This window comes from Coenobita brevimanus, chromosome 100, assembly GCF_032717465.1.
Source record: "Coenobita brevimanus isolate Jiangsu-jjx chromosome 100, ASM3271746v2, whole genome shotgun sequence".
Classification (NCBI taxonomy): domain Eukaryota; kingdom Metazoa; phylum Arthropoda; class Malacostraca; order Decapoda; family Coenobitidae; genus Coenobita; species Coenobita brevimanus.
This window is the reverse complement of record NC_137053.1, coordinates 62,070,944-62,092,779: the sequence shown is the minus strand read 5'-3', so window position 1 is coordinate 62,092,779 and position 21,836 is coordinate 62,070,944. Positions and strand designations below refer to the sequence as shown.

General features: G+C 40.8%; 1 protein-coding gene across 1 annotated transcript in view; it reads left to right on the top strand.

Annotated features, from left to right (window-relative positions):
- The window catches only part of LOC145414682 (uncharacterized), a 56,649-nt gene extending 37,488 nt beyond the window's left edge, over window positions 1-19,161 (top strand). The window contains exons 2-8 of the mRNA XM_080284199.1: window positions 626-790; window positions 1,462-1,553; window positions 1,928-2,025; window positions 4,087-4,824; window positions 13,030-13,220; window positions 15,824-15,989; window positions 18,827-19,161. Coding sequence (XP_080140325.1) covers window positions 626-790; window positions 1,462-1,553; window positions 1,928-2,025; window positions 4,087-4,824; window positions 13,030-13,220; window positions 15,824-15,989; window positions 18,827-19,161 — 1,785 coding nt within the window. The remainder of the gene's footprint in view (window positions 1-625; window positions 791-1,461; window positions 1,554-1,927; window positions 2,026-4,086; window positions 4,825-13,029; window positions 13,221-15,823; window positions 15,990-18,826) is intronic.
- The last annotated feature ends 2,675 nt before the right edge of the window (window positions 19,162-21,836 follow it).

Genomic DNA, 21,836 nt, shown 5'->3' with positions numbered 1-21,836 from the left:
GGCAGGGTATGTCACGCTAGTGAGAAATTGGAAGAGAAATTTATTTATTATTTTTGTTATTAGTATTATAATTATTATTATTATTATTATTATCATTATCTGTAGTCATAGTAATGGTAGCAGCAGGAGCAGCTACTACCATTACTAGTACTACTACATCGTCCACTACTGCTTCTTCTTCTCCTTCTCCTGCTACAGTATTAGTGTTCTCAAATACTCTCTACTCATTATATGTAGTACCACCTTCAGAAGATTACACTGAGTGATATGCAAAATGATTTCCTGTAAACAGTCCAGACAGTTAAGGTGAGTCATCAGTTGCTCACCCCAAGGATACACTATAAATCTATGTGGTCCATATCTGTGCTGTGATCCACAAGACCACCAGACAGCCATTTAGTTATAGGATCATCACTCAGGATAATCAGTGGTTTCATGGGCTACAAAACACCCCATTTGACTTGTCACTCAATGCAGAGTCACCTGAAGATAACACTGCATCAGGTGAGTTGATGACATGAAGGTAGTACTGCATCAAGTAAGTGAATGGATTGAAAATAGCATTACAGGTGAGTGGATGGTGGGTCCCATCTGTTTTGTGTCTTATTATGTTTTTTGTCCTCAGCTGGAGTGCTTGCGCATCCTGGTGGGCGCTGAGGGGCGTGGGCCAGCCTCTCCTGCCCTCACCACCTCCCGCTTCACACAGACCCCAGCACATATCGCAGCATTTGCTGGGCATCCACACTGCCTCACCTGGCTTCTTCAGGCTGGTGCACACCCAGATGCTCAGGTATTCTATCTATCTGTCTATGGTCAGATGTCATAATCCCGTATGGGGTGGCCGTTTATCTTTGAGTTAGTTGTTTTATGGGGAGGGGTCCTAACCCTCTGCCAACCCATTTGTTGACACATGGGGAACACAGGTATTACAAGCTTATTAAGTTAAAGAATATATATATTCAGTGCTGTAAGCTTTCTCTTATTTACATCAATCTGCATTTAGCAAGATTGAGGATAGGTACAGTTTTAGTGTTGATTGCAAATCCTCGGTAGTTCATTCTTTCCTATGAAATGCTGTATAGCTTTGAGGTATGGTGTGTTTGCTGAAGCACATAGTCAAGATTCTGATTAAATATGGAAGGTCCTCATTACATGTTGTCCTTTTAATACCCTCTCCTTTTCTTAGAATAATGCCACAGTCAATTACTAAAGATTGACTCCTAAAGTTCTGTTGATACCTGTATAGCTGACTCACCTGTTTCCTCCAGTTTACATATCCAGTTTATGAAAGAAGTTGTGATGTTTTGTCGTACATCCTTGATATATACAGTACCAGACTTATGGTATAAATTAAATACATGGTGCAGTGTTTTATTGCACTTTATAATAAAATACAACTCTGCTCTGCCAGTACATCAGTTTGCCTCTCTCTCCTTCCCTGATTTTTAGCCTGATTTCCAGGACTATCTAGGAGAGACAGCCCTGCACAAGGCTGCTCGCACAGGCTCCCTGGAATGTGTCAACATATTGCTTGCATCCAAGGCCAAGATCAGGTAAGGCAGCTCATTATCGTTTTGCATGTTAAAAAGTGAACCAGTACATTGTATTTTGTATTTTATTAGCTAAACCAGATTATTTGATTCAAGTTAAGAACTGGAAGTTTTATACAAACTTAATGAACCCCTTAAATATGAGAGGCCATTCCAAAGCAATTCAGTTGTCTTCAGATAGAAAGAATAAACTAAAGTACTGTATCATTATACCTGTAGTTAAAAAGTTAAAGATTTTTGGTCATGTCATCCAGGTTTTGTTTGATTCTTACATATCATGTGGTATTACCCACATTTAAGCCTCTTTTATGGCTTCTGGCCTTCATCAAAGAATAGTTTTTGGTACTCATTGTCTAATTATTGACTTTTAACTGCAGTGTGCGCAACAACAATGGGCAGACAGCAGGACAGCTGGCAGAGGCTTGCAGTTACTCAGACCTTGCCACCCACCTCAACAACCTCACACAGAATCAGGGTCAGTAAGGCATGAGTTCCTACAAAGAATACAACCCACAGCCGGTCCACTCAACCCTTATTGTAATGCAGCACCCCACACCACAGCATACTTACTCATACCATGCACTTCACTTTCACAACATCCCCCAGAATGCAGCGACAACAGTCCACCTCCCCCATTCAGCATAGCTCTTCTCAAGCACATACACAAACACATGGCCACAACAGCCATCGAAAACATACATCCAAGCAGCATCCTTTGTGAACTCCCATCAGGCATTCATTCCAAAGAAATTGTCCTTTCCTAGTGAGATGAGAGTTTACCCAGGCAGACTATGATGTAGTCATCAGTTCTTTTCTGCTTCAGCACCTGTCCAGAGTGCAAATCACAAACTGTCCATTATAACCTCAGTGTAGTGTATCACTGCCACTGCTCACATCACAGCATGCTTATTCACCTCATGCATCTCACTGAAACAACTCTTCAATATAACCTCAACAGGAGATCTGTGAGGTTGCTTGTCTGAAGTGGCCAGTTTCCTGCAGTCCATTGAGTTCATGTCCAGATGAGCCTGTGGCTGTTCTTGTTGCTGTAACCCCATGCTCATCTAAATGAATGTGAACCCAGTGGACTGCAAGCTACAACTGCTTCTCTGCAATTCACCATCCTCCTTTCAGGGGATAGGGAGGGAGATAAGGGTCGTTTGGCTAACTGGGCAGCAACTGTCTGGCTGTATCAGTGCCACCATGTGAAGGTGTGAAAGTGTTCCTTTCTGTCTCCTGGGGTAACAACAGCAACAATAACTTGTTTGGTATTAAATATAGTACAGTGCCTTGGTAAATGACTCCCTGGAACCACTAAACGTAGTAACTTAGTAAATGGCGTCTTGGAACCCTGTACATAGTAACCTAGTATATGTCTTCCTGGATCTATATTCAGGACCACTGCCCATACAGGTGCTCTCACTTTCTTGTCTCCTATTGCTCCATCTGTTTACACAGTAAACAGCTAAGGTGACATGCTGCAGGTGTATATTGGCCATTTAAACTGAATCTCTTATTCAGTGTACCATCCACTCTCCCAACTACTTTGGTTTCATTGGTTATTGTTTGGATGGTTTTGAGCAACTTACTTTCCACTCCAACTGCACTGTTAATATGTTACTCTCTATCTGCCAGTCTGCATTACAACAAGCTTTCCCCAGATTCCAACAAATGACCTAGCTCAAGAAAATTCTCTGCCAGACGTCATGGTACAGATTTCTAGTCGGCACATCGACTGCCTTCACTGAACCCCTTCTTGTTGTGCACATAGCAGCTATTCCATAATTACCTTTATCTTATGAGTAAGTCAGTTATCAGTATATCATTACTGGGCTTCCTCCTATTCCCCTCACTGTGTGTCCTTTTTTATTTACTGTTGGGAGGATGCACAGTAAGCTGAAAAGGTGAATGGATGTGATAAATGAATGTGTAAGAAAGTGAGGTATGGAGGCTTGCATTGGAACTGACAGGGGACCAAGTTGGTTGGTTGATTATGTACAGAGGAGCATGAAGAGTTTGCATTCCCTTTTTAAAACTTGATAGTCAGTACATTGTCTGGCAAGTAATATGAAATGCACCTGTAGAGAAAAATACTTCCCCAGAATTTATGCAGATGGTTAGGCTTGTGAGGTAGAGCCAGGATCCTGGGAATGTGAATGGCTTAAGAATGAGTGTCTAGCCCATTTCACTGGACATGCTGTAGATAGTCCTCCTTTTTTGTTCTTTCCCTTTCCTTGTTTTCTGCAATCAACCTCACCCCATCATTAGGTGTGAAAAAGAGGTCTTTGTAACGATGATGATCCCTACTAGTATTCAACATCGTTATCGTCATCATCATCCAAACCTATTTTTCCGCCTAAGGATGGGAAGAGGTACAACTCAGGAAAAGGTAATATAGAAAGAGTAATTAACCAAAAGTCTTCCCCGTTGAAGGAGCCACACATTCATTCATTCACCATTCAGTAGCATTTGTATTTTTGTGCTGTCTGCTTTTTATACTTTCCTGTCTTGTTTACTTTAATGTATTGTCATGCAGATATGGAGGGAACTGGAGGCAGCAGTACCATTCTACGAAGTGTCCCTGCTCATGGTCTGAATGGTGGAGTCTTTCCTCACAGCCCATCATCTGCACTGCTGACCAACAAACTCCTCACACCTCAAGCCAAAATAACAGCTTCTCATGACAGTGGTATGGCTCCTCTTGGCAGTGGAACTGTCCCATCTACCAATGGAATAGCCACATACACAAATGGAAGTCTTTCATCCCCTTCATCCACAAATGGGAGTGGCCCTTTGACTAATGGGTCAAACACATGCACCTCATCAAATGGTTATTATGGATTCCAGCCAACCCATGCCCAGAATAATCCTCAACAAAATGGCCAGCATAATGGTTCCTTTAAAGGTCATAATGACCAGTCAGAGGAAGTTGATATGGAAACTGATGCAGAGCCAACAAATAATTGTCAGAATGGAATAACAAACAGTCACACAAATGGCTCAGTTGCCACAAATGTCCTTTCTCACAGCCACACAAATGGAGCATCAAACCCAGGGTTCACAAATGGACAAACAACTGGAACTTTCGAATTTACCAATGGACATATGAATGGACACACCAATGGCACAAGCGGATCCCCAGGTGGCCATAACCACTTAGGAGAGGACATAACACTCAATCCAGGGGTTTCTCAGAACTACATACCCATCGGCGGCCGCAAAAGATCTCGGGAGGAGGGCTTCATTCCAGAGATGAAGCGAATGAGAACTGAAGGTAAGTCTGATCCTATTTCTGCAATGTTCTCATTCTTAATCTTACTGACCACATCAGTCCAGTGATGTTCTTTTCTTTTGATTCTTGCTAGTATGAGACAATGAAATTCAATGGAAGAGAGAATTCATGTAGCAAGGGAATTAATGGAACCTATAGCTAATCCCTGCTGTTTGAAAAGTTTATCATAAGGTAAATAAAGCCTAGAGATGGCATGAACAGAATAAAATACATCTTTGGACTGAAGAGGTTAACAAGTACAGATAAATGTGGATAATGTAATGCTAAGTGTGGTGAATTTATTCTTCTAAATATGGCAAACTAAACTGCATAACCAGGAACTCATATCTGTGAGAGTTTGCTTGTGAAGGGGAAGAGAGAGAGAGATTACAACTAATACAACCAGAGCGAGAACGGAATAAGAAGTACGAAAGGTTCTTTTGTGGCTGAGTAACCCTCTTCTGTCTCGCCGAGCAGGCTCATCAGCCACAAACAAAGATCCATCTCTGCATGGCCATCCTGTGCATTGAACCAGTGTTCCCTTGTGGCAGACACCACCTCGCCATAGTGAGACACAGGGAAGTGTGTGGAAGTTTGGTTCTTGGATAGAAGGTGCATTTATGAATTTTGTCTCTCCACTTAACAGGAGCACCATAGTAGACTCCACATCATCCCATTATCTGGTTATATGCTTACCACCCAATGTTGTGAATGGTTTCCTGGGTTAGAGGAAACCATTTGGCCTGTCACTTAGTGTACAGTCACCAGAAGTGAAGAGAAGAGTAATAAAAAGTGACAGGAGGGATGAGAGAAAAGAAGAGAGGAGGGTGGATAGAGAAAAAGAATGATAATGGTGAAGCCAGAATTAGTCAGCAGTACATCAAGTGAGTGGCTGATGGCTGCCACTGTATAAAACAGAATGGGCGAATGACTAAATGACAGAAAATTGATGTAATATAATGATGACTCAGCAGAGAGAGAGAGAGAGAGAGAGAGAGAACAAGTAAAGCAAGAACTAAGTGAGAAGTAAGTTAAGCATAAAACAGAATGGGTGAGCAGAAAATTGTTGTAATATTATGAGAGAGAGAAAACTTGATTTGGTGGAGGATTAGTTGATAATATAAATAAGCAAAGCATCCTTCATGCCAAGCAATAGTGATAGTGATTGGGTCAGGGTGGAGGATAGTAGTTTTTAGTAGAAACAGTGTAGTAAGTATGAGGAGATCAGTTCTTGAACATGCTTGGGGTTTCATTCACTCTATACTTATCTTGAAAAGTTCATATTGCATCTCTTGTAAAATCTGCATTCAAGAGATTAGGTGCGCTAATCCGACTCCGTACCTTCTTTACCTCTGCACAGTTGTTGACTTGATACACGGGTTTTATTTGCCCCTATGAAGAGTACAACTCTCATGTGTGGGGAGGCTCCCTACATACAGTTCTTCTCAATAGGGTGGAGTCAAAGGCTTTTCGTCTCATCAACTCTCCTCCTCTTACTGGCTCCCTTCAACCTCTGTCTCTTCACTGCACTGTTGCATCTTTATCTCTTTTCTATCACTACTTCAATTATCACTGCTTCTCTGAACTGTCTGCTTGCATCCCTCTACCTCTACGACAGGTGCGGTGCTACGCACCCGTCTGGCAACAAACTCTCATCCCTTTTCTGTCCAACTCCCTAATGCAAGAGTCAGCCTTAACTCCCAGTCCTCCATCTATGCAACAGGTCAGCTCTGGAACTGTCTCCCTCTGTCTGTATTTCCTACATCCTATGATCTCCAGTCTTTCAAATGCAGTGTGTCCTGGGATCTCGAAATGAACGGATCTTGAATTTGGCTCTCTTTTGTATTGTTTTTGTTTTTTCTTGGAAGGAACGATTTGTGGGCTCCTGGCCTTTGGTTCCTTCTTTTGTACATTAAAAAAAAAAAGTCAATGTAGTAAGTATGAGGGCAGTCGTTCAAAGTAGTGATAATGTAATAGGTATCAGGGCGTAGTTCATGCCGGTAGCAGAGTAGTAAGTATGAGGGAAGTAGTTCATAGCAGTGGCAGTGTAGTAAGTATGAGGGTGGATTTTGTGGCACTAAGTTGCAGTATTCTGTTTGTGGAGGTAAAGGTTAGGGCTTCTTTACTCTGTCAGCTTTAACATGGCTTAAAATTGTCAACTTTCTATCCTGATTGCTGTGCTGTAACAAACTAACACTAAAACAAGGTGCTGGCCATGGAAGAGTGTTACAGGAAGGATGTTGAACCACAGTACAGTAAGTCCTCCCAATACTGAACTTCATTACCCTGATCTTCGACTATACAGTATAACTTATGTGAGCCTACTGAGCTGCCTTCAAATGTATCAGACAAAAGGTTGATTTAGTGAGGTTATGTGGCCACCAAACAATGAAAAACAATGGATTTTTTTTTTTTTTTTCCAGGTCTGTTGTTTATTATTATTCATTCAGTATTCTTAATACTTGTTTTAACAATACTGTACCAAGTTATGATAAGCCCACAAAATATTGAAATAAGACTGAACATGCATAATTCTGTTAGATAACCACTGACCAGAATTTAGTGTACAAGTAATTGAATACGTCAGGAAACCATTTACTATCCTGGGTGGTAAACATATAACCAAATTTTGGCACCTGGTGGTTGGGGTAATTACAGCACTCCAATCGGACTGAGCCGTAGCAGGATATATCCATGGGGTGGTTGGGGTTTATCGCTCATGTAATGCCACTGAGGGATGAGTGAGGCTGGTCACTCTCGTCTTAAATGTCAAGACCAACTTGCCTAGCCCCGGGCTGCTATGCTTCTTATGAGGAAACACTGGATTAGATGAATTAAAATGAATATGGGGTCATTATAGTCCATAATATAGTCCTCAGTTATCTTGAAGTGCCAGAAATATCATCAGCCTTTCCCTAGTTAGTTCAATATATCAAGTGTTTATTGTATTTTCTTGCTCTGTCATTGAACTATGGGAAACATGCTGCAAAAATAGTGAAAATCTGTGTGAAGTTAAGGTGAACAAACAATAGCATTGGTGTGTATGAGGTGAATGGAGAGACCTCTGTGGTTATGTTACTGTTAGCCTCTTTACTATGATGTCTTTTCTGTTTTTCTCCTTACTTTGTATAGTTTCTTCAGTTCAGGAGGCCTCTTGTAATTAACTTTTTAGTCTGATGATGTAGGGTACTTTTTTTTTTTTTAAGGTGATTTTATTCAACTTAGAGACAGTTTAAACTGGAGGACTTAGACATATTCTTTATTTATGGTACTTTTCACTGCAGTGGTCTTTTCAGGGGCTAAGTATAATTATCTAGGGATTGCAACCCCAGGCTCATCTGAATCTGAAGCCAGGGTACTGCAGGATCAAGTTGCCCCCTTGCAATCCATGATCCTTCTTCTGGGGGATAGGGAGGGAGTTGAGGGACATTTATACAGTATGATCAGGCAACGGAGCCAACCAGTTATATCAGTGCCACAGCAAGAAAGCATCCCTCACCACCATTGAAGGGGCTTAGAGGTTAGAAAAATTTCCATTAACCCATTCAGTATAATGGTGTCTCTTACAGTTGATGCATGCTGCAGCACAGTGTACCATCAGATGATTCTGTTTAGCTGATGGTAGACCTTTCAGGTTACACTGAGGGAGGAATGTACAGAGTTGTTAAAGAAATTACTTTATGTTTATTACTAGAGGAGAGGGGGAAGAAGGATCAAGGATGAGATGGTGGGATGGGGTGGAGAGGTCTGTGAGAGAGGGGGATGTGAGCTGGAGAGAAGGCAACATGATGGCAGAGGACATGGTGACATGGAAGTGACTTGTTAGTAGCCACCGCTTCTGGGCTTAAGGTGTCTAGCTGTAGATAGACTGTGTCTCCCTAGAGCTCTTTACAGCGGCACCTAAAAGCTTCCCCAAGTTGTTCAGAAAGTGAGGAGGAATAGAGTACTGAAGCACTGAACTAGGTTTGCACTGATGCCTCCTAACATCTGTTTTGTTTTGTTTCATTTTGAAAGGCTTTGTACATGCTTACATGTGCCAGCTTTTTGTTCACCTAATGGTTTTGTGCTGCACAACTTCTGGCAGCATCTGTTGTCAGTCCTTTAATACAGTGGTTGTTTTATAGCACTTCATCCTCGATTCCGTATGTAATTGCCGATTGAAATTAGTCCTTCAGTCATCTCTGTATGTAATATATTCAGTAGCTTTGGTACATACACATGTGAGCTGTAGTTTCTGCTCATCTAGTAACACCATCCCTGGGCAGGGTTTTGTACTGAACAACAATCTCATGGTAATGAGAAGGCAGGGTGATGCAACACATGTCTAGCATGCACCATATATGCCACCCAGCTCCACAAATACATATCCAAAAACCTTATACAAAGGGCTAGATTGTTCAACAGCACAGCACAGTAAAGTAAAAGCACTAAGAAGAAAAACCTGAAAGACAAGAAGGTAGGTGGCTGCAAATGAGATGCTGCCACAAGTTAAAGTGGTTCAGTAAGGACACCTGGCAGCTGCATGAAAGTGGGTGTAGAAGTGATGTCATCAGTAGCTTATTTTAAAAGACTGAAGTGGACACTGACAATATTGGAGGAAGGCTGTCGTACTTCATGAGGCATTATAACCAGAGACAAGAATCGGCGCACCCACATATCAGCTATACATGTGGAATAATTTCTTCCATCACCATTTATAATGCCTGGGTGGTGTGAAAGTTGCTTGAAGCACTTGCCTAGGGTGCCTCCTAAAGGAGAGTGTGTAAGAAGAAGAAAAAAAAAAAGAACACTTAGTTGTGTATTACCATCTTCAAGACATAAGTTCCAAGAGAATGCAGTGCCCAGAATTAAGCAACCATAGCCTGCAAAATTTTTGGTATCAGTAGGTGACTAGGGTGTGCACTCATAATTTAAACATTTCATGCCACATCTTTGGAGAGTTGTATTTATATGTGCAAGGCACATGACTGTCACTCTCACTGGTGCTTTTATCCACTATGCTGTAACAGTAGTTAGCTGGTACATCATGTGCTGACTTTGGGGCAGGAGGGAAGACAGCTGTTTTTTTATGCCCCAAAGTGGTGTGGAGTTGAATATACATATACAGAGTTCTGAAAATTTTTGATACAGTTGGCAACTATAACTGGAGTAGTTTGTTGAACTGCATAGACTTGAAGGGATATAGAGCTGCTGCCTCCATTCTCCCATGGCATTCTTTTGTCTATGTCTGGGGGAGGAGAAGAGGAGAGTCCATGTGTGACTTTCCTGGCATGCACTGAATGCTTGCATGGCTGATACTTAAGGAAGAAACAGTGAAGAAGCAAGATCCAAAATCCCAAAGTAAGGCATGTCACTGAAAAGGGGAAGTTCTGAAATAGGCTAATCCTGAAGGGGTGGGATGGGTACCTACAGGGGAGTGCATGTGGATTGAGACACATTTTAAGTCCAACACAGCATCAGACAGCAACTGAGAGTGGTAAGATTCCAAGGAAGATTTACCATGAAGAACAGAAGAACGAAGCATAATTTGAGTTAGGAAATGAACATAATGGTTTGGTTAGCCCATTGGGGATTGAAAGATTTGGGGGTAGTGTGGGGCAGATATATAAAATATGGTGATTCTTACAGGAAAAAATAAAATCATACAGCATTGAGTAGTATAGATTGCATTTAGTTGAATTTAAAGCTAGCACTGGCCAGACCATTACCATTCCTGTAAAATGTTCAGGTAGTAGTAAGTATAGAAGATCCTCTTTATATACTGCCTTTTTTTTTTTTATGTTTTATCTGGCTGTAAATCCCATAGTAATTTACAGAAAATATTATTCATTGCAGTAAAGGAAGAGGATATTCATAGACTCAGATGTGCAGAAATGACAATGAGTAGGAGTATGTGTAGTGTGTCCTTGTATGTGAAGGGGGGGGGCTAGGTTTACAGTTGAAGAGATGAGAGGATGGATGGGACTGGAGTGTATTGGTGTTGTGATGAGGAAAGGTATATTGAGATGGTTTAGGCATGTGGAGAAGGTGGAGGGTGACAGTTGGGTGCAGAGAATGAGAAGTGTGAATGTCAGGGGTAGAGTTACAAGAGGCAGACCGAAAAAGACCTGGGACAAGGTTATAGACTGTCACCTCGGGGATAAGGGACTGAATAGGGAGGCTGCCAGAGATCAAGCAGCATGGTGACCCACCATGAGGTGACCAAGACTGATGCATGCAAGCATGTTGGAACCTTGATAAACAGTACGATGATGTGAGTTCCATGAGTACTGTATGTATACTGCTGATTTGCCAGTTCCTTTAATTTTCAGTATCATTTATTTGGAAAAATTTTGATATTTTGGGACACATCATCAGCATTTAATGGGAACTTACTGTAAGTGCTCAGCACAAAGAAAATATAACACTTATCTCTGACTTAATCAGTATCATGGTTGCTTCCTCAGTGATCACTTTCTTTTTTGGAAAGGTCAGTGGTGGCATGGCCATTTCTTGTGAGGTGCTGACAGTGACTGGATACAGAATAAAAATTTGTGTGAGGAAGTGTGGTTTATTGATGGAGCAGGATAGTGATCCCGGTGATTTGTGATCAAGCCCATACTGTTGGCAGGAGACAGTACTGTGCTGTGCTGTGTAGGATTTCATTGTGGGAACTTACAGCCATATGGTCAGTCATTTATAAAGACAGTGTGGAGGTGAACACTAACATAGGGGAAGTGCTTGGATGAGAGTGGCTGTCCAGAGTGGCTGTTTTTAAGTCTTATAATTGCATGTTTTGTGAGGCCCACAGATTGTCATTTAAGCATATGGCCATTAGGTTCACTGTTCATCTCCATATCAGTATAACACTGCACCCCAGTGAATGTCATTACGTTAGTCATATATGAGATGTAACTTAGTTTTTCTGTACTGACAGTGTGTAATTGAATATTGTTTGAAGGAGAGGGAGAGAGAGAGAGGGAGTAAAAACTATATTGAGCAAAAAGGGGGCTCCAGATATGGATTTACAGTATTAAAATTAAATCATGGTGCTGTGTTTGTGGTCATCACTGGGAGCTGACAAACTGTGTACCTAGTTCATAACTTAGTTATTATCAGCTTTCTGATTATTCTACCGACCTGCATTAAAACTTGTAGCTTATTATTATTATTATCATCAGTTTTTTATGTATTCTTTTTTTAAATGCTAGAAAGAAGGAACCAGATGTTAGAAGCCTGCAAATATGAATGCACCTTATTTATGTTTAGGTTAGTTTGGAGACTTGGTTATCATTTGTCATATGCTTGTAAACTTGATTTCACTGATGAAAACAGTCTGCATAATGGTGAATTTTGGGGAGTGGTTCAGGGTCTTCACACTGTCAGTAGACTTCCTTTAAGTTTTAGATCTTTGAGGTACTCGAATAACACAACCGAAACAGATGGTAGGCAGTAGGTGTTTGTGTTCAATAATATTTTAATTCTTCGTGATATAAACTTGATTACATGAAAAGTGACACTGTAATGTGAAATATTTGCAAGGAAACACTCTCTCTCCAGAATCTGTTGCTATCTTTGTGCTGTATCAAGACGCAGTTCTGAGCAATACAGTATAAGTATTTGTATTTCATTGAGATGGAATGCTTGCTTATTTTTGTTTTTGATTGCTAGAAACAAATTGAATTTTTGTTTGAAGTCATACATTCAAAAGAAATATGCCATTGTAATGTTTAGAATAAGTTTATTTTTTGTTTTAAGTCTTATTTTCTCACATGAAGAAGAAATGTACCACTGTATGGTAAAAGATGACACCAAAAACGAGATAACAGTTGCTACTCATGCTGGTGTTATTTATTTCCATTTTCATGGATCATAGTACTGTTCTCAGGTACCTGCTTTCTTTGATGGTTGAAGTTATTAATGCGGACAGTAATTATTAGTTGACAGCTCTGACATTCAGGACTTAGCAGGTTTCATTATCTAAAAGGAATAATTTTTTTCATGTGACATTTATTATTGTTGTTGTTGTCATCCATGCCTTGCATTTGGCTCTTCCACCATCATGTATCAGTGGCTCACATTATCGCTACTCTACTTTTCCCTTTTTTTGCTTAGTTTTCTTCAACATTTCCCTTCCAGTCCCTTCAGACCAGATCTTTATCCTTCACCCGGTGCCTTCATCTCATGGTATTCCTTCATGACTGTGGACATTTGACTCTCTTCCTCCAGACAACTCTATAAAAGGAACAGCAGCAGGGCCCGGCAGTGAGGTGCCGAGGGGTGCTCACGCTTGTGGTTCCTCTCCTTCGTTTATGAGTGCGAGGGAGGAGTCCTCGCACTCTTCTCCCTCAGCTGCCCCCCTTCCCCCACCTCCTCAGAGCACTCAGTCAAGGGCACGCGAGGAACAGCGGTGGATCTGGGTGGTGTAGGCTTGAGTGGTGTTAGACAGTAAGTGGCTTCCCCACACCATTCATCTCTTATCTACCCCCACACATCATCCCCCAAATCTGATACTGTAGTATGTAACCAAATCTTGCATAGTATTTATACACAGTTTATTACCATTACATGTCCATACCTTATATGCTGGCTTACACCTTTCATTCCAAAGCCTTTCACCAAACCTTATACTGTTCCCATGTCCACCATAACAGGTATGTACAGGTAGCCCTGTTTGTGATGGGATGCATTGTTGAAAACCAAGTTGTTAGATGAGCAGTCACATACTTGGTCATATAGGGCAGAGCACAGGTTTAGTTGGGATGCACTTTACATAATTGAATTATATAACATGAGATAATTTTTTTTTTTTTTCACGTGCATTGTTAACTGAGAGTGAATGACTCCTTGATAATGAATTTCTGTGGACCAGCATATTCATATTTACCCTAGAATGTTTGTGTAGGGAATTTTTAGATATAGTAGCAGGGTTCTCAACTTATTCAGACCAGTTTCAAAACTACTTCACAGAAAAAAGGGCATCAGACCATGCAGAGCATCCCTGACACAATAGAATAACATTCAGAAATTACAGCCTGGTAACTAAGGAATAAGGGTGTGAACATGGACCTGAAAAAGTTGTTGCATGACAGCATTATTATCCTCACATTAATGTATGGAAAAGAAGATGGACTTTCCTGGAAGGATAAAAGTACAAAGTGAGAGGAGTGGAAATGAGTTATTTGAAAGGAGCATGTTGAGTTCAATGAGTTGTGTGGAGAGACAGAGTGATATAGGAAGAAATTCAGAAGCATTGTGGTGTTGATGTGGATGTACTGGAAGGTTGAGTACAGTATACTGAAATGTTTTAGCTATGTGGGGCAAATGGAGAATGAGGGATTGACTATGAGAGTGTATAGGAGTTTAGGGGAAGAGAGAAAAGAGGAGAGGGGGCTGAGGATCAGATGAAGGGATGGAATGGCAAGGTATATGAATGAGAGTAGTGTCAGATGGTGGGAGGAATCTTAAGGGCATAGAACAGGGCAGTGTGGAGGCGATTTGTTCATGTCTACCCTCTCTGGGTGTAACGCAACTGGCTATCAATAGATAGGTAGATAGATAGATAGACATGATCATAACACTGAAGTGTCATCATGTAGTAAAGAATATTTTAAAAACAGGAGAAGTTATGTCTTTGAAGACTGTTTCTTGATCCTTTGTATAATGAGGGATCCCTGGAGCACCAGACTTGATATAAATCCCTACTCTCATCATCCTTAAATCTGTTTCCTAGACATCTTTCATAATCATGTAAAGAGAGACAGATTTTGGCCCAGGAACATCCACCCTGTCTTAACACACTTCCAGGCAGTCAGTGCTTTCTGGATCTTATTTTGTCTGCCACTGGATGACTTAATTTCAGAAATGCTTGGTGGGTGAAGGGGTAATAGTTTTTTTTGTTTAACATGTTTGTAATCAGAAGACACATATATTGTTATTCTTGCAACCGCCTGGTAGTGTTGTTCAGTTGAGCAAAGCACATGATGGGCTGCAGAATTATGAAAACCAAAGGGCTGTTTTTAATCATAATGTAGGAAATTGTATTATTTTATTTTAACATTTGACATTGTAATGAAATGACTCGCCTTTTGCAGCCTTGAAAAGTTAAGGAATTTGGGAAGTGAATGAAATCAGAAAAAAGTGTTAGTAATGGGAATGACAACAACTTTATAGTGCAGTGGACTTCATATGACGTTTGACTTTTCACTTGGTTGCATACATCATTCATAACTGTAGCTTTCATGTGGCAACTTAAATAATCTCAGACTGTTTCTTTTGTATATGCATTAACACATACAGCCCAGCCAGTGAAGAACTTGGTTCCTGAACAAGCACCCCCCTCCCCCACCCTTACAATGCATGATGGTTGTAATGACTCGAGGACAAGATATAAGAGTGAGTGAAGTATCAGGACTCTAATCGTTCCAGTTATACCATTTTCACTTTAACATTTGTTGTGTAATTGTTATCTCTCTTTAATGATGAGCTATGACAAAGTAGTTAAATCAAGAACTTACTGCTAGTCACAAGGAAATGCTGTGAAGAGGTTCTAGAGGCACAATATTGTCTTTGCCATCGAAATATGGAAAAGATGGTACAAGAGGACAAAATGTCTGCCGTTAGGATGAAAGAATGCTTGTATAGTACTGTAATGGGGGGAGGAAAAGGGGGAGTGCAGTTTTGAGTGCCAGGGTATTCACAGACTGGCCATCAATATCCACAATGTCCCATTATTAATATGAGAGTACGTGTGGTTGTCGTATGAAGCTTGGAATTCACCACCCATTTTAGCTGCTTCCTGAAGATGTGATGTGATTGTGTTGTATGAAATTAGGACGATTAGGAGAGAAGTGGATAACTGGAAAGGTTTAGCACGGTATGTATAAAGTCAGTGTAAGCACTCACAAGTGGGGTTTTTAAAAAATGGCATTGGTTTATGCTGGAGGTGGTAATTTTATGTAATATTTATACTGGACAGAGCAAAAGTGATTTCAGTAATTGCATATGTGCCATGTGATGACAGAGGTATGGCAGAGAAAGAAGTTGTAGTGTACAGGTGTTTGTGATGGAGGATATGAACGGAAGAGTTAACGTGAATGATATAATGGTTCTCATGAATGAGCTGGAGGAAAAAACTGTGCTAGGCTTAGCTGAAGGATGTGTCAGAAAAGAGAAGAAAGTTGTCATAAGTAAGTTATATTTAAAAAAAAGTACTCACTTTTAAATAGTATGCAGAAGTTGGAATAAATGTTGAAAACTGAGTATATATTTGTGGAGAGAAGGCTGTTTGGATGTGTTACTTTGGGATACTTGGATGTGTTACGATGTGGATGACTGCCTGATGGTATAATTGCAGATTGTAAAGTGAAATTTAGAAATATAAAAGAAAATGGGCAAGACTGTTTCTCAGATTAAAATTTTAGATATGAATAAACTGAGGAATAGAGCAGAGGTAGATAAGAATAAGCAATCAGCTAAAGACAGGAGAGGAGTAAGGATTAGTGAATGAGGAACAAATGAATTTAGAACATTGGAGTGCCTATAAAGAGTGTTACCTGTATTGTGAAGTCCCAGGTATATGAGTGTTGCCAACTTATTTGGTTGTTATTTTTGCTGTTATTGTTGTTCTTGGGGAAAAATGTAAAATTCAATATATACAGTTGCATTACCTTTACTGGTCAACCTTCATTGTCTTCATAGGGTTATTATCCCTATCCCACCAGTCCACTCTCTCAGTCTTTTTCTGCACCCTCAACCAGCACTGAATGTGTGAGACGTCTGTTCCCATTGCCAGTGCTACCCCCTCATACAATACCCATTTTCAATGAGTGCTTTTTGCCCAGGAAAGCTCATTTCACTTGTTCCTTTGTACCCACTCCACCAGTCTTTCCTTCTTCAACTTTAACTTGCACCTTACCAGCCTTCCATCAGCACCCATCTTAACAATACAGTATATACTGTACTTCACCCACCATGCTCCATCATGCACTAAAATTTCAGCGTATTCTACTTTACTCTTCGTCCACCAAATCCATTTCAGCTTTGCTGTGGTGAATGGCATAAAATGACTGCTTCAGCTACCAGCAGGCTGACAGTATCCATATTCACAGGATATGCTTACCTTATCAGGGCCTATCACGCACTACTTTCTTAGCCCATCCTGTGCACCCAACCATTGCTATCCACCTGTCCCAACTATTTTTTGTGTTCCCCAACCATTGAATTACATCTTACCAAATTACCTACAACACTTATCTATGTGGCAAAGCACCCTTGACAGGGTACAGACATATGAAATAAATGAAAGGACATGCTGCCTTACCATGTTAAGTATGCCCTCAGGTGGGACTGAACTGGTTCAATAGTATTGTTAGCTACACATCTCCTTTCCTGACCACCAGAGGTTCTTTTTTTTTTTTTCTATGTAAACTGTAAATATGTGTATGCGTGTGTGTGTGTGTGTGTGTGTGTGTGTGTGTGTGTAATTCACCAGGTTGGTCAGGAGGATCACATGATGATCATGATCATCAGCACTTACCCTCCTGGAAGAGAGCTGAGAGCTCATACAGTCCGATCTAAGGTCAAGGTTGTGACCTTCACACATTCACGCACCCATCCCCTCGCTCAAAGGGGATGGTAACCACCTGCTTTGTCGGTGAAACTTTTCGCAACCTGAGCAAGGTGTGAACCCCCGTCTACCAGATGGCAGGCGAGAGTGTTACCACTGAGCCAGTGAGTGGTGTGTGTGTTTGTGTGTTTTAATACTGTGATACAGCATGAAAGAATGAGAAAGCAAGCTGTGGAAGTAGAGGAAGCAAAAGAATTTATAAAAGGTTGTTGATGGATGCAATATGTTTGGAGATAAACATGACAACGGATGCATGTGTACTTCCTACCCTGGCAGTTGACAGAATGGTTGTACCTCACAGGTGTATGCGCATATTTCTTACCGTGGCAGATGACAGAATGGTTGTACCCGCAGGTGTTGCAAGAGTGATTTAGGCCTAATTAGATGAATCATGTAGACTTTTGTGGATGGTTTTTGTTTGACCTAGTGCCAAAAATTTTGAATGATATGTCACTGGAAACACTACTGTATATGAATGCTGGTGTTAATTCTCCTAATTTTTTGTTTTCACTTTACTGTTTCTGAATACTACTTACTTCATTTATAGTGGTCATATTGTGAAGTTAATGCTGTTTTCAATATTGGCCCACACGATTTTTTAATACTGTACCTGTATTTTATCACGAATGTTTGTTACACCAGAACTTACTGTTGCTTGCCTTGTTTACCAATATGCATGTGAGAGTATGATATCTTGTAATTTCCCATAGCTTATGATAGCAGGAACTGTTGTGTTAGTTTTACTTAATAGCCATAATATTTGCTTCTGTGGCAAGGTCAATCGTTTTTCACTGTATAAATACTTATGCTCCTAGCTGACTTAAAGCAGTTTTGATGTATAGACTTGGGTGATCAGAATTGAATCTATACGTTAAATCTCGGGTGCCAGGATGTATTGAACTCCTGTTCTTGGTTAATGTTGTTGATGAATGGTCCTTATTTATTGTGACACAGGAATGCTTACTGAGGGGAGTTTTTTATCCAACTAGTCTTAAGTGTTTCTCTGTTGTATAGGCTTCATTTATATGGTTCCTACATATTACTGTATTTGTAGAAAATTAAGCAATAATGCATCTTGTGATCAAGATTAATTAATTGTTGGGATGGAAATCGATGATACACATGATATTCAGGTGGTAAGGTAGCAGGGTTGTCAGTAAACTGACTTACATTAAGTCTTGCCTGTATTGTATGATTACAGTAGATAATTTACAGTTCAGTACATATTCACTTAGTTTATAGGAATTGGGATTAAGACGATAGATTTCAACAGATACAGTATACAGTACGTAGGAAATGGCAGAAGTTAAGAAATATTATGACTTGGAAGTTTGATTGTCACTGCTGATACCGCAAAAAGCTGGATCATTGCATCTAAGTTGGAGTTTCATATTTCAGGGTGTAGTCCTCCCATAGGAAGTGGTGGGTGTGGTGGTGATGGTGATAGAGAGTGGCAAGTGGCAGTAAAGTCTGACGGTTGGGTAGGGGGTACTGGGGCAGGCAGCGGGGGTAGCATCCAGCATCCCGGGGTGGGCAGGGGCAGCCAAGCAGGGGTGTGTGAGAAAGAGGTGTGTGAGACAGGTGGACCTTTGCCTGTGGCCGCACCCTCCACCACCACCACCACACCTGCCTATCCCTGCACTGCCCCAGCTGCACACCTACCCGGCCACGCTGGAACCTTGGAGTGCCTTGATGCCCGCTACCCCCGCTGCCTCATGGGACACTACTTCTGAGGTGAGGGACGCTTTACCCTCACATGTAGGGCCATATTCTCATCGACCAGGAGGCTTTCCAGCACCTCTTCCGCAACTACAGTATTATTCTTGGATATTATGTCCTATTCTTCCTTGGTGATTTAATTGCATATTACAGTTTACTTCCCATTTATGCTGTTTATATTAACTGCATATCAACATAGATTGTATGAAGAGCATACAACATTATATTATCATACCGTATCAGATGCAGAAATAAACTGGTAACAGAGAGGTGATTTGTCTTCCATATTACAGCTTATTCATCTCGCTTCAGTGTTACAGTGCATTTGTATCTTGTATCAGAGTAGATTTCATAAACAGCTTATGAGAATATAGTATTGTATCAGATGCAGAAATAAACTGGTAATGGAGAGATGCTAGGGAACCTCCTTCACTGCTGAGAATATGGGTCTGGCTCCTCGCATGACTCGTCCTTCTCACATGATTTGGGTTATACAAGTACTATACTGTACTTGCCTGAGTGTGTATTGTCCTTTATGCTGTCAGTGCTGTACCTCAATCTGGAATATTGATGCTGCATTTATGCCTCACTCAGTTTTTAAAAAATTATCGGTTCTAGCCAGGTAGTCTTCAGTATTATGAAATGTACTGTGAACTGGTCCTTTTGGCATGAGTTGCTATACTTTATTTATTTATTTTAGTTATTTGTTATGCAATTTTATTTATGATGCATTTGCAAGACGAACCCAGTCAACCACCGGTGACACATATTGTACCGCATCTTTAGGATGAAATTGTCGAGTGAAGATATGCTTTGGAAATGTCAGCATTTTGGACGTAGCTGTTTTATGTTTATTGTGGGAGAGATTAATGTGGAATTGGACTTGAACAGATCCTGAGTATTTTTTTTGCTTTGGTTCTGAGGTTCTTATGTTTGTGTCCTTAGCATTCTTTATAATGAAATGAAAATCATGTGGTTACATTTATGCAATTAATGCTTACATACAGACAGAATCCATCTGGTTATGACACAGTGTTCCTTCACTACATATATTAAAGGCAGTATGTCTCAGAAATGGGTGTAGTTCCTCCACTTCATGTTATTACCACAAAGGATTGTTTTAGCCTTTCATTTTATAACCATTTTGGTTTCCAGGGCAACTCCCTCACCCTGCTCCCTGCAAGCCTCCTACCAGCAGCCTCCACCCTCGTGTGCCCTTCCTTGACATAACAAACTGTACAGAATGGACAGCCAGAGACACATTGGGTTACTGTGGCTCGCCCCTTAATGGCAGCCTTCTTGGGGAATGTTTTGGTGGTGGAGTGGTTGTAATGGAGGGTGTGGAAGGGGGAAGTGAAGAGCACGGGACAAGTTGCTCAAAGGTGGAGGTTAGCTCGAGCGTGGAGCTATGTACAGAGATGCTGCGTGAGACTCATGGTTGTGAGGCATATATGTTCTTTGTGTCATGAGGCCACTGTGAAAGATTGTTTGACGGCAACAGGTGCTTTGGTGCAGGTAGAGTATTACTGATATTGTTTCACTAGAGTTGGTTGGGTAGGGAAGGAACCTGGAGGCTTTCACTACCAAAACTGTACATCACTGAAATCTGGGTGTTATTGGTATGGGAATGACTGAAGTGATTAATGAACTTTGGTTCTGATTCTTATTCTATCAGTTGGAAGTAAAGGGAGTCAAATTTTCACTGCCAGTATTTTTGCACAGACTTCCTCATGATAAAAAGCATGATTGAGTCAGATTTCTGTGGTCTACAGTCTGCTTTCTTGTGATGTAGGCTGCATGCTTAATGTCTTTGAGTAAAACTGGTGCACTGTGAACTTAAGTCTATCAGTGTACTGTTCCACAGTTTTAATGTTTGATATGCTTTTAACCCTTTGACTTCTGATGTCATTCCTAGGTACAGTATAATAGTTCATTCTAATTGCTGTAAGATTATAATATTCAGCTGAAGGAAATCTCTTGCATTCAGAGAATTAACGACTCCCATGATTACACTCCATGGCATAATCAGAGGGGTGACCGAGTTGTCACTAGTCACTCCTGAAATGTGCCTGACTGTCTCAGTGGCCACCTCAGCTTTCTGGGGAATACCCCCAGACCCCCCTAAGGAGTTCTTGCCCCACCCCATCATTAATTAGGCATGACCATCTCCTGGCCACCTCATTTTTAAAATCTTAGCTACGTTCTTGATCTTACATATTTGGTTGCCACCAGACATTTTTGTTTTGCCAAGGGAAACCCCTAACAGTCAAAGGGTTAAGGGACAGAAATCTGATGTTTAGTAATTGCATGTCATTTTTTTGAATGAATTTTTAAATCATCTTAAAAGGAGAGTGAAGTTGTATGATATTGTATAGTATCTCATTTCTAAGCTTTTGTCAGCAGAATATGTACTCTAACCCTTACTGCAGTTAGTGCATCTGGGTATTTTATTCAGACTAACATCAGGAGATTTTGTTCAACTTTGAAAAATCCTGGCAGTCACAGGCTTCAAAAACCATCTTGAGCCACCCTGTCTTTGCTGTTTGTACACCTAGGACTTTGTTAAGCCAACACCAGACAATGTTGTATGGTCAAGAAAAATCCTGACAGTTAATGGTTTAGGCTGGTATGACACTGGCTCTTTTTGCCAACCATTGGAGGAAGTGGCATCTCATACAGTCAAGCTTAA